This window comes from Corylus avellana, chromosome 4, assembly GCF_965113065.1.
Source record: "Corylus avellana chromosome 4, dhCorAvel1.hap1.2, whole genome shotgun sequence".
Classification (NCBI taxonomy): domain Eukaryota; kingdom Viridiplantae; phylum Streptophyta; class Magnoliopsida; order Fagales; family Betulaceae; genus Corylus; species Corylus avellana.
Genome location: NC_142493.1, coordinates 27,566,035 through 27,586,766, shown reverse-complemented (window position 1 = coordinate 27,586,766; position 20,732 = coordinate 27,566,035). Strand labels below are relative to the sequence as shown.

General features: G+C 36.5%; 2 protein-coding genes across 4 annotated transcripts; one reads left to right on the top strand and one right to left on the bottom strand.

Annotated features, from left to right (window-relative positions):
• Nucleotides 1-3,713: 3,713 nt before the first annotated feature.
• Nucleotides 3,714-6,262, top strand: LOC148586554 (Plant self-incompatibility protein S1 family). The gene is made up of 2 exons (XM_088515688.1): nucleotides 3,714-4,028; nucleotides 5,885-6,262. Exons 1-2 carry the CDS (start codon nucleotides 3,714-3,716, stop codon nucleotides 6,260-6,262), a joined length of 693 nt encoding a protein of 230 aa, XP_088371814.1.
• A 13-nt stretch (nucleotides 6,263-6,275) lies between these two features.
• LOC132177453 (uncharacterized) lies at nucleotides 6,276-18,970 on the bottom strand. Of its 3 annotated transcripts, none has more exons than XR_009439763.2 (4): nucleotides 18,226-18,970; nucleotides 14,732-17,708; nucleotides 13,982-14,360; nucleotides 6,276-6,498 (listed from the first exon to the last, which is right to left on the bottom strand). XR_009439763.2 is itself a non-coding variant. In XM_059589786.2 (3 exons), exons 2-3 carry the CDS (start codon nucleotides 17,655-17,657, stop codon nucleotides 14,041-14,043), a joined length of 3,246 nt encoding a protein of 1,081 aa, XP_059445769.2. In that variant the 5' UTR covers nucleotides 17,658-17,708; nucleotides 18,226-18,970; the 3' UTR covers nucleotides 13,528-14,040. The 3 variants fall into 3 exon arrangements, 1 of the variants encoding a protein (XP_059445769.2); XR_009439764.2 differs by having other exon boundaries at nucleotides 13,986-14,360; XM_059589786.2 differs by lacking the exon at nucleotides 6,276-6,498 and having other exon boundaries at nucleotides 13,528-14,360.
• Between the last annotated feature and the right edge of the window lie 1,762 nt (nucleotides 18,971-20,732).

Sequence of the window (20,732 nt, the reverse complement as noted above, 5' to 3'; positions counted from 1 at the left end):
GTCTAGCGTGATTGAAGGGACGGTACGGTGGACATCGAATGACGCGTATGCTCAGGCGCACGGAAATACGTCTGAGTACGCTGGCAGGGTCCAACAGGGGGGTCCGAATTTTCTATCGGTGCGGGGCAGCATACATTCATATTATACACCGTCCCAGGCACGGTCTTAGAATCCTGGGAACTCTTCGTTCTCACAAATGACGAATAGGATTAGAGAACTTAAAGAGGAGTGGACACAACAAAGACGTGCGATGGATGAGATGACAAAATAGATTGAAGAACAAAAGGCTCAGATAGTAGAGAAAGATGCCATCTTTGAGGCCCGTTTCCGCCAGCTTTAGGCCATGCTCAAGTCGACATCTGGATCCGCGCCCGACAGAGGTAATGCTATATTTGTGTTGTTTTTGTTATTCTTCGGTTAACATGACTATAACCCGCATCGATCACTTTAATTGTTAGAATTGTGTCTCCACAAAATTCTCAGTTAGCAACGCATTGTTCCCGTGGTTCATTTTAGAACTAACGTATATTTGTATCACTGTATATCTGTGTTTTGAATTTTTTTTATTGATTATCATTGGTTCACAACTCATTTGCAGGTAATGCCAGTTAGGCATTGGGGATGACTATGTTGACTTGGACCAAACACATGGTTTCTCATTGCTGTTTGTATATATATTTTGTTACTATTTGTTGATGTATTTGTTTCTATATATATTTTGTTACTATGTATAACAAACATATAGTTTGCTCTATGTTTGTTGAGAGTAGTTGGAACAGAGATAGTTTGATTGTATATTTGTTTTGTGTTGTGTTGGAACGTATTTTCGATGTAAATATTTGTAGTATTGGAACGTATTTCGATGTATATATTTATTTTGTTTTGTGTTGTGTTAGAACGTAGTATATATGTTGAAATTTTATTTAATTAATTTGTGTTGGAATTCCATATGTATTGGATGTATATGCAAATTGAAGTGAAATTTTATATGTGTATTGGGTTGGATGTATTGGATATGTTTGAAATGGGGTTGGATATACTTGATGTATTGTATTAATTGGATGTATTGGATATGTTTGAAATAAGGTTGTATAATATGTTTGATTAATTGGATTAATTGGATGTATTTGATGTATTGGATTAATTGGATGTATTTGATGTATTGGATGTATTGGAGATGTTGTTGGATGTATTGGATTAATTGGATGTAAATGTAGAAATTGGATTGAATTGAATGTATTAGATAATTTAAATGTAGATATTGGATTGAATTGAGTTGAATGTATTGGATAATTTAAATGTAGATATTGGATTGAATTGAATTGAATTGAATGTATTGGATAATTTAAATGTAGATATTGGATAATGTAAATGTAGATATTGGATTGAATTGAATTGAATGTATTGGATATTTGATATTGAATATATTAGATATCAGGTTAATACGTAAATCTGGGTATAAACTTGAATAATTTGAAAAATATATAAATTTTAAAATATATATATATAATGTGTCAAGCGGTGTGACATGTCAAAAAATTTTGACGTGGTGAAAATGCCACGTTAAAAACTTGGATTTTTTGACACCCGTCCTTTTAACCGTTGAGACATGTCAGAAGAGTTTTTTGATGTGTCAGTGCCATTGACACGTCAGAAATGGCTGGTAAAAAAAAATGTTGATTTTTGTAGTGTGTATTGAAATAATTATTTAATTGTGCTACTTCCTTTCTCGGAGTCCGGACTAGTGTCTAATGAACAATTTTCATTCAATTAGAACATTTTGAGAGTACAATCCCGATCAACTTAGGGCTCCAATAACTTACCTTGGCCATGTGGATTGGGCTTGTTAAGCGTGCAACCCTACTCAACATAGGGCTCCAAAATAATTTATTAAATATTATATTCTTATTTATTTGATTGATTTTATAATACAAATTCCTACTTATAGGGAAAATAAAATAGGGGAACACACTACAAATAAAAATAAGGTAATCAACTATGATTTGATTACCAATAATAAGGATTTGATAATCATTTCTCTTTCCATCCTTTGTCGACCAATAATAAGGTATACTTCGAAAATCGACCTTATTAAACAAGCCCTGAAAATATGCCATACTATGTCTTAGAACTAACTGGTACGTCACTTTTTATTTTATTTTATTCCTTTTTTTTTTCATTATTATTTTTCCGAAGAGATTGCTACGTACGCTTTGTCTTAGGATTAAAGGCAGACTGCACAAACACCGGGACACGTCATGGAGGACAATCCAATAGAAATTTGGTAAGGGAGTAGTTAATTATATCTATATAGTGATAAAAATGGGTGAAGTAAAACAGCACTGTAAATTTTTTATTTTTTATTTTATTTTATTTTTTTTATAATTAAAAATAAAATAAAAGAAAATAATTTTACAGTGTGTTCTATATCACGGTCCGATAAAAATAGGGAAGTGCTTTAGTTTGTCTCCCAAAAAGCTAATTAGCCTCAATAATTTCTATATATGCATTATTAAATTAAAATTGTTAATTATCTTTTGGGAAAAATACATTTTATCCCATGAACTATCCACTCATTTGCACTTTGACCTCCAATATTTAAAAAGTGACACTTGATCCCCTCCCAAAGTTCCAAATTGTTGCAATTCGACCATTCTGATTTTTTTTTTTTTTTCTAAAATGCCCCTATCTCAAGTTTTAAAAAAATAAAAATTAAGGGGTGTTCAGTCTGGGGTAGCCGGCCCCCATCCCAAGTTTTGAAAAAATAAAAATAAAAATTAAGGGGTGTCCAGTCTGGGGTGGTCGGCCACCCCTTAATTTTTTAATTTTTTAAAAAAAAACTTGGGATGGGGGTATTTTAGGAAGAAAAAAAAAGTCAGAATGGTCAAATTGCAATAATTTGGAAGTTTGAGAGTTAAGTATCACTTTTTAAACATTTGAGGTCAAAGTACAAATAGGTGAATAGTTCAGGAGGTAAAATGCATTTTCCCCTTATCTTTTAAAAATTTGTGTTTCAATCTGGTCAATTGATCCTCCACTTTTCCCGATATATATGATTATCTATAATTTTCTCCAACTAGTATCACATAATTAGTAATTTATGACCAACATTTGTGTTTCAATGTGGTCAATTGGCGGAACTTAAGTTAAACAGTCTAAATGAGGTCTTCTGTTTTTTTTTGTTTTTATATAAAATAATATAATAAATTTTTCTTGTAGATAATGAAAATATTGAAAAAAAAAATTATTCAAAAGCATTCTTCTCGTTTCATAATTAATAGACACTAAAATCAAAATAAAATTTTCTTCTTGGTATGGGAAGCAAATATTGAAGGTCAAGAACCTTTTACTTTTTTTTTTTTTTTTTTTTTTTTCTTAATTCACTATGACCGTGGCGAAATAACAAAATATATTTAAGGCATATTACAGCCTGAGTCCCTGACTTATAATAATAGTTAATGATTTTGTTTCATCATTTTTAGAAAAATACTATTTTTAATGATGATCTCTCTTTCTCTTAGGAACCTTCAACCTTCTAACGCTATGTTCAAAGAACTTTAATACCCTTTGGGGACAAGAGGCTTTTAATGCTATATCTGAGGAGATAATCTATTTTTGGGGTGTTTAGATTAAGGTATTTTTAGTCGACACTGACATATTTATACATGTTTCATGCACATTAATTCACAGGAGCCACCATAATATTCACAGAAATGACAACTTGGAGCCGCTTTCTGTGCCTTGTCCTTGCGTCGACTTTCATCAGTACGCTAGCATCTGCAGCGTTTCCCACCATTCATGTCACCGACAAATTGCCGGCGAACTCAGAACCGGTGAAGATTGAATGCTCGTCGCAACGTACAAGCAAGCATCTCGGACAGCACACGCTGAAAGCGGGCGACGTTTACCAGTTTACTGCAGTAGAAAATGATTTACATTTCTGCGAAGCTGAATGGGGAAATTACTTTGCTTCCTGGCATGCGTTTGAGCCCAGTAGAGATGGGATTCAAAAGGATATCTATTGGCAGGTAAAGGATGATGGATTCTATCTCAGCTTGGATAATTCTCATTGGTCAAGAGAAGAAGTATGGCAAACTGATTGATTGCTGTGGAGCTTTTTGTCATAGACAGGCACCCGGCCGTCTGCACAAGTGTATTTGGTTCTATTTGCTATTTGCTATTTGTTTCTGTGATTATATATGACTAATAATAATAAATTCTGTGGTGCCAATGCCATAACTTTATATTTGTATGATATATGTCTCTTAAATTTGTAGAAAGATCACATTACCCCAAGTTAGAGCCCACTCTGGCTGCCACGTATATACCAAGTATAGTACTTGCTATGAGTTGCAGCATGCCATAATATAGAATATGAGAAAAGCAATATGGAAGAGGAGTTGCATTTTTTTTTTTTTTACATGTCTGCAAGGGGATCAGGGGGGGTTCAATTTAGTGACTTTCGCCTTATGAGGAGTGATCTCCATCTAATTGATCTACCTGTTGAGAATAGGAGTTGCACTGCTAAGGGCTGAGTACAAGATCAATGGCTCAATAATCAAATTAAAAGCATGTAATAAAATAGATCTTTTTTTTCCCCACTGTTTAATATTTCATTCTCGGGCTAAACCATATTACAAAATCAAAGACAGCTATAAAATCAAAATCAAGGACATGTCATGAACATAATGGTTGTAAAGAACCTGAGTCCTTTTCTCTATCCTTAGAACACACGATGATTGTCCCTCGCAGTTTCCTCTCGATTCCATTCCCGGTCAGGATTGTTAAGGTAATAATTTACCTCTTCTTCTCAACTTAAGCTTTTAGGATAACTGGTAATTTAACATGGTATTATAGCCAAAGGTTTTAGAATCAAACCTTGACTCTATCAGCTACCCTTACCAATGTATGTGTCCTTAGGCTTGGATCCATTAGATTCTAGATTAATGGCCGTTGAAGCTGGCTCAGCATTAACTATAGGGCTAGTCTTTGGAACTTCCTATAGAAAAAGCAATGAAATAAAGACCCATCTTGCTAATTTGATTCCAATCTCCTAGGATGATCTTATTAGTAAGTGGAATTATATGATGTATATTAAGAGTACATTTTAGGGTCAAGCTTAAGCTAATAGAAAAATATTAATTTAACACAGAATATCTACTTAAAATGGGATGTGAATGATAGATAAATGATTAAAACTCATGACATCTGTTCTAATACTATATTAAATCACTACTTATAAAAAAAGCCTAAGTAACAAAAAAAAAAAAAAAAATGAATTTAATAATTTAATCAATACTTTCACTATTCCAAGTGTTAGAGTATATGATGACGTTGCACAACCCTACGGACCTACTGTGTATATGTTACTTTTATGGTAAATATATTGTCCTATCATTTAAAAAATTTAAATAATTCATCTCTATTTCGCTTAACATATAAATCTTATTCCTAATTATAATTAATGTCCCCAACGTTCTTAATTGACATATAAAACAAAACTTGATGCACCTTAATTAATATTCTAATTAACCTTGGAAAACAAAGGCCATCAACTTCTTTCCAAAATTGTTACAACCATTTATCACAGTAAGTTGTAACGTTCGTCAGGATTACTTCAATTTATAAGCCTAATTAAATAGCCAAACGAGAATAGTTTCCCCTTCTTTAAATCCCCCTCCATTGTTGATTTGTTTCCTTTTCCAGTATTGATGAATCATTCAAAGAATCCAACCCAAAATAACATTAGATTAATGCACCTCTCCATCTCCCCACATGTATTGCTTGCTTTATAACTGATCCCCCGCCAGAAGAAGAAGAAGAAGAAGAAGAAGAAGTATCTGCAGAGAATACAAACATTAAACATGTTTAGTTGGTTGCACAGCTGTTTCTTGTGCTGCATATTTCTGTGAGCGATGCCGGGTTTTTTCAACACAAAGCACTCGTACGCATCTTTAACAACGTGGGAGTTGCAGAGGACCTGGTAATACGTTGTCAGTTGAAGGATGACGACCTGGGCGTTCACATAATCTCGTACAAAGACGAGTATAAATTCCAGTTCAGACCAAACTTTTGGGGCACGACGGAGTTCTATTGCACCTTTTCATGGCCAAGTCAATTCCATTATTTCAGTATCTACATTGCCGGCAGGGATCAGGCTCATTGTGACACTTGTGTGTGGAGCATAACAGAGAAACGTCCATGCATGTTCAATTACAAGACCCATCAGTATGATATTTGCTACGAATGTTCTCCACCATGATCATCAACTGTTTCTTATAAATAAATTAATGGGAAGGCCTAAAGCTTCAATAACAATGATACAACAAACAACCCCTCCTTCCTTTTATACGCATCAATAAGAATAAATATTAAAGTCTCTTTTTCTTCTTCTTCTTCTTCTTCTGTGCATGCATATATATATATATATATATATATTGAGGTTGGGCTTCTCTGAACAGGGTTGAAGAAATTTGATTCTGGCCTTCTTGCTAGCCACTGTAAAGAATATTTCAACAGAAGGTTGACATATCTGTGTTTAGAAAGAAAGGTTGACAAAGACAAAATGACAGAACGGAAACAAAAGAAGAGCCTCACTTTTTAAACACAGATAGCAGCTTTTGGTTAACCTAATTAACTAACGACGAAACTTCCATTTCGCTATCAGATTGTTTTTTATGCTATTATTTTATCTGAACATCACACATACAAGCAGTTTGTAGGTAATCTAAGCTAGCTCAGGCCAAACTTACAGAAGGCATTTACAATGATTCTAATATACAAGTCACTTTGTGATTCTCTTCTCCTCATATGCCTCCGGTAACTTGGTGATTTTACCTGCTGTATGCAAGTATGCTGACTCAAATCATACTACAATAAACCTGCATTCAATGTTTCTGAAATCAACATCCAGACAATAGCTATATGTTTTCCCAAGTGGAGTATTACAGAAGACGCAATCAATTTGGAAGCCCAAAACCTAGGTTATTGGCATGCCAAAAACTTAGACAACTTTCCGTTCTCATACTGGTTTCTCTTCCACCCTCATATTTCTTTATTTAGGATTCTCTCTCTTCTATTTTCACCATCGCAGCCAAACTGATTCACTGAACCAATTCAGACATGAAAACATTCACATATACTTATAAAAGCCCTAATTTCATTCTCAGTACCAGTATTCTTTACCGCCAATCCCCAATCAAACCATAACCCTTTATCTAGATCAAACTCTCTCTCTCAAATGTCCAATTTCTAGTGCTGAAATTTCAAAGACCAGGCTCTGTCCTGCATCACCGTTTTTATTTTATTTTTTTGAAAACAAGCTAATAATCTTTCATTAATAAAGATGAGCATGAACACAGCGTTCAACAGATACAATATCAATAATACAAAGAGGAGCTTCCTCCATATAGAAGCGCTTCTTTAGCTAGCCTGTGAGCAACTCCATTTGCCTCCCTTCTAACATGATTCACTTGCCAAACCTACAAACCGCTCAAGACAACCCTAGCATCTTCAATTCATTCCCTCTCTCAACAAGTGCCTGCACAACCTGAAGAGCATCACTTTCTAACTCCATCTTTTGTAACCCCACATCTCTAGTAAACACTGCAGCTGCCAAAGCCACCATAGTCTCTGCAACAACTAGATCAGTGATGTATGGTTTGGGAGCCATCGAAGTAGCCAACACCTCTCCCACATAATTTCTTACAATCAAACCTATACCCATCTTTTTGTTCTTATCCATGCCTGCAACTTGCATCCCAATTTACCTTCACAAAACCTCGTGTAAAGGCTTTCCAAGTTTGGTTTGCATGATTACCACCTTCTCGTCTTTCATTCCGCCTAACAGAAGCAAATAGTAGGATGGCTAAAGTTTCCCCCATGAAACAAAGAGTTCCTCCTGAATCAAAGGTTTCTTGCCACAACCATAATTAATTCAAATTCATCATTTTCCAATTTATGTTGCGGATCCTCCACAACATGAATAAACTCCTCATCTTCCTTTCAACTTTTTTGTAACCTCCGACCACACATACCCCATGTATCTCGTGCGACAACACAACTCCATAAAATATGACCCATAGTTTCCACCTCTAAACAACAAATAGAGCATAGAGGATCCAAGACTACTTTTCTTTTTGCCATATTTGCTTTCATTGGCAAAGCATTATTACAAGCCCTCCACATAAATACCTTCATTGCATTGGGAGCATTCAATTGCCATATCCCTTTCAGACACTACCTTCCCCAATAACATATGAGCATTCCCCATTACCACTTGCAACCATCGCCATCTCTAAATGATAGGCATTTTTCAATGTGGACCCCTCATTTTCTGTATACCTCCATATTTGTTGGTCTCTACCATTATAGGAACTAATTGGAATTTGACAAATTGCTGTTACTTCATCCTCCTCAGACACCTCTTTGATCAAGGGTATATTCCACCACCTTGTATCCTTATCAATAAGATTTGTCACTACTGCTTCTTCATTTAAGACCCTTTTTGGCAATTGTACTAAGTAACATGTTGGTTTAGGGATCCATCTATCTTTCCATATTTTAACTTTCTCCCCATCCCCAACTCTCCAAATAAGTCCCTCCTTGAATAAGTCACGAGCTGTCCAAATACTCCTCCATGCGTAAGGTCTATAACCCAACTTTGCATCCAGGATAGAACCGCTTAGGTAATTGTTTACCTTTAACATCTTGACAGCCAAAGAATCTAGAATCTAAAGTATTCACCAACATTGCTTCGCCAAGAATGCCTTATTGAAACATTCTAAATCACGAAACCCAATCCCCCCCTGACATTTTGAAGTCCCCATTTTAGACCAATTCATCCGATGGATCTTGGACTCTTGTTCCCATTGTCCCCGCTAGAATTTCTCCATCATAATTAATATTTATACATAAACCTTTAGGTAACTTGAAGACACTCGTACAGTCGTACTGTAAGTGAGAATGCTTGAATTATTGCTTTCAATAGGATCACTTTCCCTACTTGCGACAAAAATTTCATCTTCCAATTACTCATCCTACTCCAAATTCTGTCTTTAATACTCTTGAACATCCTAATTTTGGACTTTCCTAACATCGCTGACAAACCCAGGTATTTATCATAGCTCTTAGTAGATTGTGCCCTTGAAACAAGAAGGATCTATCTTTTGGTTTCGCACTAGTATTTCTGCTAAAGAAAATAGGCATCTTCTCCTTATTCAACTTTTTCCCCAAAGCTTTCTCATAGATATTTAATAATAGTTGTAGCCTACTCCACTCAATGGAATTCGCCTTGCAAAAAAGAGACTGTCATTTGCAAAAAAAATTAATAATAATAATTTAACCTCATACTTCTTCTAAAATTGGGACCCAGTTTGATCGCCAGACCTTTCAGCCTGCTGAAGAAGCGAGCTAAGTGTCTCTGCACATAGAATAAACATATATGGAGATAGCAGATCCCCTTATCTTAGACCTCTTGTAGGACTAATCCTACCATTTGGCTCACCATTAATGAGGATATAATAAGACAATGAGTTGATACACTATATAATCAATTGTATCCATCTATTATCAAACCCTAACTTCCTCATGACTCCCTCCCAAAAAACCCCCAATCAACTTTGTCATAAGCATTGCTTGTATCTAGTTTCAAGGCCAGATAGCCTAACTTCCTCTTCATATTATTATTTTTTGAATTGGTGCTGATGGTGTTAGATTGTCGTCAACTTTCTTCTAGATAACACTAGAATCTCAGATTTCGACTTCTTCCTCTGTGGTGGATCGGCCCAGTGATGGAAGGAACCCTAAGCCGGCGAAGAATCTTCTTCGGTGTGGTTTTCTTAGCCCTGTGCTTCCGCCGGTCGTTGGGGGTCCAAGCAAGGAAGCTTCATATTTGACCCATCCTCCTTCCATTCCTATTGGGTTGGTTCCGAGAGGGCTTCCTAGGTTGGAGGTTGCTGTGGGTGTCGTGACTAAAAGGCTTCAAGTATTTGATACTAAAAGGCTTCGGGCTTTTGATTTAGGGCTCCCGTCTTTGCTGACTTCTAAACTCGTGCAATGCTATAACCGCAAGATGAGGGATAGCATATTTTTGTGTATGGACAATAGCTTGATCACTAAGGCAATGTCGTCGTTTTGTGCCCCGCTTGTCCCTTTTGGTGCGGCTTCTTTGGAGTTGTTGGATGGAAAAGAGGACGGAAATTTCTAGGGTGGGGAAGACGATGATTGTTGGGGTGGGGATGAAGGAGATTTTCCTTACCCTTTGGGGGATTTCCACCCATTTGGACTAGGATTTGTGTGATGGGATCGATGTCACCTTAAAGGTTACCCCTCAAAAGATTAAGGGTAGAAAGGAGCTTAGGAACCTAGAGTGCTCCATCAACTATGATGTTAAGGGAGCATCCTCTAGGCCGGGGAAAAGTAAGACTCACACTTTCTAGCGATGAGTGCCTTGGGGGGTGTCAAGCTCTGTTGTTTTGAGGATTTTGATTTTCAGGGCTTGTTGGGTGTTTGGTTTTGTGGGTAGTCTTGCTGTTTCGTTTGGGTTTCTTGCTCGTTTGGAGCCTCTTGTGTATACTATCTATGTACTTAGGGGCACCTTACACTTTTTAATAATATAAACTTCATTACTTATCAAAAAAAAAATCCGAATATATGACTTTCTAAACTTATTCTTCTCAAAAGGTCAAGCAAGTTAAAAAGATGTGCTTAAATCCAAATTGGAGCACTCTATTTATTTTTTCCAAAGCATCAAGATACTGAAAAGATATCCCTAATTTTCAAATAAAATAAAAGGGAAATTAAGAAAAATATATTTTTATTTATCTTTAGAAAATAGTTTACATTTCTTGGGAGACCTAAATAATTTTTTTTCTCTATAGTTGTAAATTTTTTCTCATAATATGTAGGGTTTCATAAGCAGGTAAAAAATATCTGTAATGAGTCTCCCAGATATGAACATACTTTGATTTGAGTAATAATGTGGGGAAGAATTTTTTTTAGTCTATTTGCTAGTACCTTAGAGTCTTGGACACTATTTTATACAAGACATTACACAAACTGATAGGTTTAAAATCAGTAACTTTGGAGGGTTGTTTGACTTTTGGAATAAGTGCAATGTGTGTGACATTGATAGAATTGACGTACCTCATTGCCTACAATTGCCCAATATTTATGGTAGAAACATGCTGCATAACCATTGAGTCCTGGGGCCTTTACCGGAGATATCGGAAATAAAGCCCAATTGACTTCCACCGCAATGAACTCCTTCATCAACTGCTCATTCATTTATTGAGCAGCATGCACCTCCAATGTAGAGAAAAAAATGATGGTAATATTCAATGAACGCTCTACAAACTTCATCTGAAGTTGTGCACCAGTTTCCCCTTTCATCAACCACATGGCTGATATAGTTTACTCTTCGTCTCTGATTTGCACACATATGGTAAAACTTTGTGTTCCTGTCTCCATTCTGAAGCCAATTCTCTTTTGCACTTTGTTTCCAATTCATATCTTCTTTCTCCAAAATGTCATCAATCTCCCTTCGAAGTTGCTTAATCAATCCCACCAACTTTGACACTTCCCCCCTTGTAATGCCTCTACTTGTTTTAATTTATTTTTTTAGCATCAACTCCACCCACCACACGTATTTTGCTCCAAGCGATGAGTTGCTGTTTGCAGCTCTTCAATCTCCTCTAAACATTGCTCAACTTGTCTCCACATTAGTCCTCCGCCCTCCAAGTTGCCTTTACGACTCTGGCACAATATTTGTTATTTAGCTAGCTTTAGATTTAAAACTTCTCCTTCTTCTTCTAAATAAATCTTCCACCATTCCCATAAGTGACTAGGATTGGGCAATGATCATAACTTCTTGCTGCCAAAACCATAACTTCAACTACCCCATATTTTTCACACCATCCTAAGTTAGCTACCGCTCTGTCAAGTCTCTCTTCGTAAAATTGTGGTCCATTCGATTATTACAAGTGAACTTTGACCCGTTGAATCCTAATTCACTTAGTTGACACTCTTCCACCGCTTCTTGAAATACCTCCATTTGTCTATCAGCTACACACACCCATGGCACCGCCCTTCCTCTTTCTATGTTGCCTCTAGATTTCCTTAGAATCCTGTGAATTTTCATTGAAAATCCATCCCTACATTTTTAACCACCGCATTGATGTGTCAGATAGAATATTTTTGAATCTCCAACTCAACTTCTTCTTTCCATAGGAGTGCTAGGCTCCCACTAACCCTACACAATCTACACAAACATCCTCTCAAAATCCAACTTACTTCTCAAATATGGGAATCTATTTCTCTAAATTTTTGTTTCCATGAGTAAAATTTTGGGCTGCGTATCCTTAACCAATTAGAAAATGTCACAAACTGTCCAAGAATTCCCAAGTCCTCAGCAGTTCCAGCTTATGAGATTCATAATGATTGGCGAGTCTAGGCCCCAGCCACCACCATTACATCATGGTTTTGCTCTCCTTGCTCTTGTCCCCATACTCGACTCATTTTCTACCTACTACCTAGTGGTAAAAGGCGGTTACTATTAGCAGTTATTGGTTAAAATCGTTAACCATAACCGCTTAGGCGGTTAGTAAAATCGACTAACTGCCTCCGCTAACCATCTAGGCGGTTAGTAACTCTAATAACTGCAAACCGCTTTTTAAAAGAAAAAATTTTAAAATTTTAAATTAAAAAAAAAAAAACAAAACGATGTCATTTCTATGGTAATACGATAATATCATACTATATACGACATCGTTTATAAATTTTTATATATATTTAAAATTTTAAATACAAAAACGATATATATATATATATATATATAGGCGATTAGCGGTTAACGGTTAGCGGTTTTGAAAAAACTTAAAGCTAACTGTAATCGCCTAGGCGGTTAGCGATTTTTGCTAACCGTCTTCAAAAGCGGTTAGTGATTAACGGTTAGTATAGTTAGCAGTTAGCGGGCATTAACCGCCCAACTTTTTACCCCTACTAGTAGTACTACCCTTATCCCCCCTCTTGCTTCCCTCCTCTTGCACAGTGCCTTCACCACCCACTCCCTTATTGACCCCTTCAATGATTCTCTTTTTTGATTGGAGACATACTCTATATCACCCACTCCCGAATTCAAGAAACCTTCTCGGGGACGCCAGTTCATTACTTTGGCTTTGTTGTGAGTTTGGGAGGGGGAGCCATTATGTTAATCCCCTCTTCTCTCTACTTCTCCTATGTTTCCCGACCCTCCTCCTCAGGTCTAAGACCAGGAGATAAACCCTTGCCCTATGGCAAACCAAAACCTCACATCACTTAGTAGTACTATAGATAATCTCATACATTGAAACAGTGACAGGAGAAACAATATATCACAATTAAGGATTCAAAAATTATTTTAACTTGAAGTGCTTGAAAATACATCTTCCCAAATTTGTTAAACATTTTAACTCCTAATTTGACTTGTAGTTATCGAAACAGAACAACCAATTCTATGAATCTTGTATACCATCTATGACTAGGCCAAAGCTATTCTTCATTATGTGTATCAAGTCATGCACAATCCCCCCCCATCAGATTTCAGAAGTATACACAGGTCATTTTAGAACATTATGTCAGATGTAAAGGTGTTCTTCACCATAATCAGAAATAAATTATTCACGTCCTTGGAAGTGTTATATACTTAAATATAAAGATAGTCATCTTTTAACTAATTAATTAACTTGAGAAGCTTTAACATACACATAGAATAGTGGAACAGCTGTACACCTGAGTGATCATACTGTATCAATTGCAAAAGGAAATACAGTATTTGAGAGAAACGTCAAAACCCCATAAACTGAAAGCAGAAATCCAGTAATGATAATTTTTTTTACCAAAAAAATGTACAAGAGAGTATATTTTTTGCTGTTTCAAAAAATACGAGGAAGAATCAGCACTGAAAAATCATTTCAGTTAATAGAAACTTGAAACAGTCACTTACTTACAGGAGGCATCAACTTTCAGGGAAGGTCATAATTGTGAGACAGTAAAGTTCCCTTCTCACTCATTAGACTCCATCAGCATTACGACAACTTGTCGCATTGAGGGTCGGTCCAAAGGGGACATACTTGTGCACATCAAAGCAATTTTTAAGACAGTAAGCATGTGATCGACCGTACTTTTTTCTTCATGATTCAATCTGGGGTCAAGTATCCCAGATGTCAAGGAATGATGCCGAATATAGTTTCTCACCCATGTGACAAGATCACCCCCGTGATCTAGTGGTTGTACAGGAGTTTTCCCAGTCAGCAACTCCAATAGAACAACCCCATAGCTGTAGATGTCACATTTTTCTGTAACCTTCATAGTGTATGCATATTCTGCATGAAGAAAGTAAATATTTCAATCATTTAGAAGTAATTAATTCTCCACATTGTAATACCCGAAAAGTATGACTTAATTAAGCAATACATGTGTGTGTGTGTGTGTGTGTGTGTGTGTGTGTGAGAGAGAGAGAGAGAGCGAGAGAGAGAGAGAGAGATTGCCTCAGAGCCAAACTTGATTAGTATTGCTTTTTCTATATGTCACTATGAAAGTGTCATATTACATGAATCAAAGATGCCCTATGATGACTAGGACAGATAACTAAATGCTTATACCAACAACTCCTTTTATCAGAAATATTCTTATAAACTAAAAATAATCAGACAGTATTTGTAGCGAGTCTAAAAGGGTTTGAAAGGAAGCTTACCAGGAGCAATGTAGCCATACGATCCTGCAACTGCTGACACTGATTTAGATTGAGGCATGTCAACTACTTTTGCCAAACCAAAGTCACCAACATGGGCTTCAAAGCTATCATCAATTAGAATATTATTGGACTTTATATCACGATGAATAATCCTTGGTTTGCAATCATGATGTAAATAAGCAAGACCTTCAGCTGCTCCAAGAGCAACTGTGAACCGAGTTGGCCATTCCAAACTACAAGAATCCCCATGAAGCATTTCACCCAAGCTGCCCCTAGCCAAATACTCATAGAGAAGCAGATTGGAGTCCTGGTGATGGCAAAAACCATATAGCTTCACAATATTGCGATGCCTAATCTTCCCAAGAGTTGAAATCTCAGCCCGAAAACTGTTCTCGATGTTGTTCCCCTCCCTGTTAGATGCTAGCTTCTTAACAGCAATAGTCGGTCCAGAAGGCATAACTGCTTTATAAACTGTTCCACAAGCTCCCTTTCCAACAACATAGCTGTCATGAAAATTGTTCGTGGCCTCAACCAGATCTTGGAAAGTGAAACCCTCTTTTGGAGGAAAGTAGATATCTGAATCTGGAGATTGAATCTCTTTATCCTGCAAGGAAGGAACTGTCTCTGCTGGACGTCTCATGAAATATAAAATAATCACAATCAGAATGAGAGAAACCCCACCTACAGCAGCTGCAATTGCTGTAATGATTTTACCCCGAGGAGCATCATAACTTTTTATGGGAGAAGATGAATCTCCACCGCAAGCTTTCAGAGGGCCACCACAAAGCCCTTCGTTCCCAATGTAGCTGCTGATGGTCATGCTCTGAAACAGTGATTCATAAGGTATAGGTCCAGTAAGGTTATTGTATGAGAAATTGCACCCCAACAAACTCGACAAGTTTCCAAATGTTCTGGGAATTTCACCACTCAATTGATTATTGTTGAGGAGGAGGTATACCAGTAAATTAAGATTTCCAAGCTCTGGTGGTATTCTCCCAGTGAGAATATTATAACTGAGATTCAATGCAATCTGCAAGCTTGAAAGGGAACCCAACTCACGAGGTATTTCACCAGAAAATGAGTTGCCGCCCATCTGCAACTCTGTCAAACGGGAGAGTTTTCCCAGTGTGGAAGGTATGTTTCCGGAGAAATTATTTTCTGATAATCTGAGAAGCTCCAACTGTGAAAGGATTCCAAGCTCATTTGGTAATGCATCTGTAAAACTATTTTCACTGAGATCAAGTCGTTGAAGCATCTTGCAGTTAACAATTTCAGGTGGAATCTGTCCCGTGAGCAAGTTTGATGAAATATTAAAAGTCACCAATTGAGACAGACTTCCTATTTCCTTGGGCAACTCTGACGTAAAGTTATTGTGTGCAATATGAAGTCTCTGCAGCTTCTGGCAGCTTCCAATTTCTGGAGGAATTGGACCACCAAACCTGTTTTGATCCAACTCAACAGCAGTAAGGTTCACCAATTTGCACAACTCTATTGGAAAATTCCCAGTAAGCCTGTTTCCAACCAGCCGAAGTATGGCCAATGATTGACAGTTCAATACCCCAGCTGGGATATTTCCATACAGCTTATTAGATTCCAGATTCAACAAAGCCAGTCTAGAATGTCGGCAAAGATCAGGAGGTATTCTTCCTGATAGCTGGTTAACTGAGAAATCTACCACCCAAAGTTGGCTATGAAGACCAAGCTCCTGAGGAATGCCACCAATCAAGAGATTATCAAAAAGCTGTAACTGGGTCAAGTTACTCAAATTCTGAAACCCGAAAGGAATGGGACCTTGGAGAAAATTAATTGATAGGTCAAGCTTTGTCAAGTTCCTCAAGGTAGTGAGCTCATTCGGTATAAGACCTCTAAGCTGGTTCTCGAAAAGGAATAGTAAGCTAAGGTTTGTTATCTTGCTGAACTCAGAGGGGATGTCACCTATCAAATAGTTCTCCGAGAAATCAATTTCTAATGCCAAAGAAAGATTCCCGATCTCACTCGGAATTGTTCCATTCAACTTATTCCTATAGAGGTACAAATTCCTTAAAGATTTGAGGTTCCCAATCTCCTTAGGTATATATCCCACTAGAACATTATCATACAAAGCAAGAGTCTGAAGGCTCGTACAGTTCCCGAGTTCCTTGGGGATAAACCCTGAAAGCTGGTTAGTCTCTATTTTCAGATCTGTCAACCTCCCAAGCATCCCAATCTCCTTTGGTATTTCCCCTTGTAACCTATTTTCGGCAAGACCAAGATATTTTAAGTTCTCACATCTACTTATTTCGGCCGGTATGCTACCAGAAATAGCATTTTGCCCAGCCCTAAATGTAGTTAGACTCTTAAGATTCCCAATGGAACGAGGCAACGAGCCTGTTAGATTGTTGGTATATGCCACAAAATCAACTAACGCAGACAAATTTCCGAACTCCTCTGGAATAGGACCAGAGATTTTATTGTTGCATATATTCAAGCTTCTTAAATAAGACAGCTTCCCCAACTCAGCAGGAATTTGCCCAACAAACTGATTATTATTCAAAGAAAGAGATTCCAACGCGGAACAGTTTCCAATCTCCCTAGGTATTTCTCCAGTTAATCCATTACGAGCAAGATCAAGCTTTTTCAGATGGACCAAACCACCAATGCTAGGGCTCAGGATTCCTGAAAGATTCATTGAATTTAAGTCCAGCGAGAATACAACCGGATGATTGCCATAAGAGCAATTCACACGAGACCATCCACATGGTGTTTGATCATTGGGATTCCAACTTTTCAAAAGGTTAGATTGATCACGAAGACTATATTTCAGGTCTAGGAGGTAGAACCCCTCCGAATTCAACCCCTCTGAAGAAGAAACAAGTATAGAAGTAACAAACAGGAAACTGACAAACCTCAATCCCAGAATGCTCCTTGAATTGATATTCCCTGACATTTTATGGCCCTCCACTTGATCAAAACTATGACAGAAGTAGATAACTAACACCTGCACGTGCATAACTGCTTCAGATTGCATACCATAGCATTAACAAAAAAAAATAATCACATTTCACAATTACAAGAAGGTAATTGGATTTTGAAAATGACAACAGAATGTCAATGGAGTCATGAACCAGCCTTTGACAAGCCATCCTCGGGGTACAAAATTCAAGCACACATACAAAAGAGTGATAGATCAATTATATGAAAGTGTACTCAAATTCTGCATTCAAATAACTCAACAGACGGATAATTGAGAAATGGAGCCATAAATTCAATTCAATCATCCAAAAGAACCAAAAGACCAACCTAAGAGCAATTAAAAGACAAACGAAACACTGATAGCCCCATCAAGTGAAAGTACACAAGAAGTCAAAATTCAGAAACTTAACAAACCAAATAACATTTCCAACAAAAACCCAGAAATTCAATCATCCAAAGAAGCCAGGTCGTTACAAAACCACCGAAAAATCACTTCTCAAAATTGAAAAATCCCAACAAAGATAAGAGAATATAAAACATACCTCTCAGAGCCCATAATCACTCATCAAACAAAAGATGATAAAAGCAGCACGTCCACCACTGCCAACACATTCCCTCTTGCGATGACAAACTGAATACCGTGGAATTCATGAATCAAAGGGCAAAAACAAACAAACCCAGTTCGCTTTTTTTTCTCACAAATGGTGGGGATCCTCAATCCACAGGCCAAGATTTTGACCCAATTTTTTTTTTTTTTTTTTTTTTTTAAATAACTAACAGTTGTAAAGAGAATCCGAAAAATCTCCAGCCCTTTTTGCGGCTTTTCAGCCCGGGAACTCAAAGTGCAATGAATCCGAGAGAGATTTCCTTGTTATTATTCTATTAAAAAAAGTTGCAAAGCCGAGACTTTATGCTACAGTCTCGATTTGTGTCGTGATTCGTGAAGGGTCTTCAGGTGGGCTCAAAGGGATGGGCGAGAGCTCTCCGTTGAAGCTCTAATGGCCGACAAGCCTGCTTCCATTCCCTCTCTCTCTCTCTCTCTCTCTAATGTGCCATTTGGTCTGTTATGGCCGACTCTCTCTCTCTCTCTCTCTCTCTCTCTCTCTGTGAGTGGAGGGCTATGTATAAGTTTCTCTCTTTTTTAGTGCTTGAAAAAGTTAAGAAAAAACTGTCAACTTTTGAGAGTGAGAGAGATGATTTTCTTGAGAAAATTTTGGGATTTTCTTTACATGGATTGCTGCTTTGGTTTGTCCTCCCCTGTAACCATCAGTACACCCGGCCTCTCTGGTGTTGCCCAGTCATACCCTCTCTACCTCTAATCTTGCCGCCAAGTAGTCAACGAATTATTTTTAGATTCCACAGATTCATGTTAGCATGAATTATTTCATACTTTACCGCATCAAATGCTTTTAAAATATTTATATAAAATAATTTCATACTATTTTTTAGGTGATAGAAAAGATGAATGTTTTGTTTTTAAATCAATGCTAAAAAGAAAAAGACAACAAAAATAATTGAATTGTTTAAAAAGTTATCTTTCTTCTTCTTTGGTTTTTTATTTTCTTTTTCTCAAAAGATGCAGAATATACTGTCGTGAATCAATGATGCCCTAAAGTTGTTATCATTGTACAAAGAATTTCAATTGGTGGAATGAAGATGCAGTATCAAAAAAATTTCAACAAAATGTTTTATATATATATATATATATATATATATATAAATTTCGGCATTTGGCTGGTACAGAAATTGAGCGGCTGTGAAAAAGTCGACCACTTTTAATAATGATTCAACCCTAAACTCCAGTTATTTAAGAAGGAGAAGTTCAATCTCCAAAAGGTAGCTCAATCGGCTGAGACTACGTCTCATGAAGCAGAGGTTACTAATTCGAATCACCCTCCCCTTCTTATGCAGACATGTCAAAAAAAAAAAAAAAATGAGAAGTTCAAACTCATAAAATAGTTTACAATTTTAAAAAAGAAAAATCATTTTACAAAAATTAAAAAATGTTTTCTAATTAACCGAAAATGTTTTTGATTTGACCATAATTTTTCACGGTATCAAACACCGAAAAATGCTAAAAATGTTTTTTGTTTGACCACGATTACTTGTTAAATAGAATCTAGAGATATGTTTTTTGGTATTGTGTACATAATCTTGTATTTTTTTTATTTTTTATTTTTTATAAGGCTCATGATAAAATACTATTTTTGTTCTATCTCAAATGATAAACATTTTGATTAAACAAGTAAATATAACAATTTCAAAATATTTTAAGATGAATAAAGGGAAAAAAAAAATGGATTTATATTTATCAAAATTATAACGACCACATTTTAGGTCAATTTCAGTTGGAAGAGAAGACCAAAAACAGGAAGTGGGGCATTTAGCTATGATCATAGGCATGCCCCCACGGCCCCACCAGTCTTCACAAATTGGGGTGAGATGGCTTCCTATGCTGTCTACCCACTTGGTTGATGTCCCCATCAGACGGTCCACATTTTGTGGTTATCAGTCTGACGACTAATCATGTAATCTTGAAAGGTAAAATCCATGGCCCCCACATGAGATTGTGGAAATTTAGGAGAATGTGGAAGACTGTTGGACTCCCCTAGTTCTTCTAGATATGTGATCATGTGAATATTCTTATTTTTCTTTGGGTTGGCTCATCTCCACTATAATACGGGTACCCATCTTTTTCCCTACCCAACTTTTTCTTTATGGATTTGATATGTTGGGCGTTTTTCTTGCGTTGTTTTTTTTTTATAAAATAAAAATAAAAATTGGGTGAGAAAAATAAGGATTAGTTTCTTTTTAAAAATAATAATAATAATAATAATAATAATATCCATCTATTAGAAAAATACAAATCAAATCTTTTTTTATATCATATGGAATTGGTATTGAACTGCTTTTTTTTGCCTTTTCTTTTTACCAAAAATAAAAGAAAGGAGGAGACCAATAGAGGTCTATACTTCTTATCTTAATGTTATCCTAATAATGGATCGATATTTCATTTCATGTAATACTTACATGCATTATTAAGATTGTT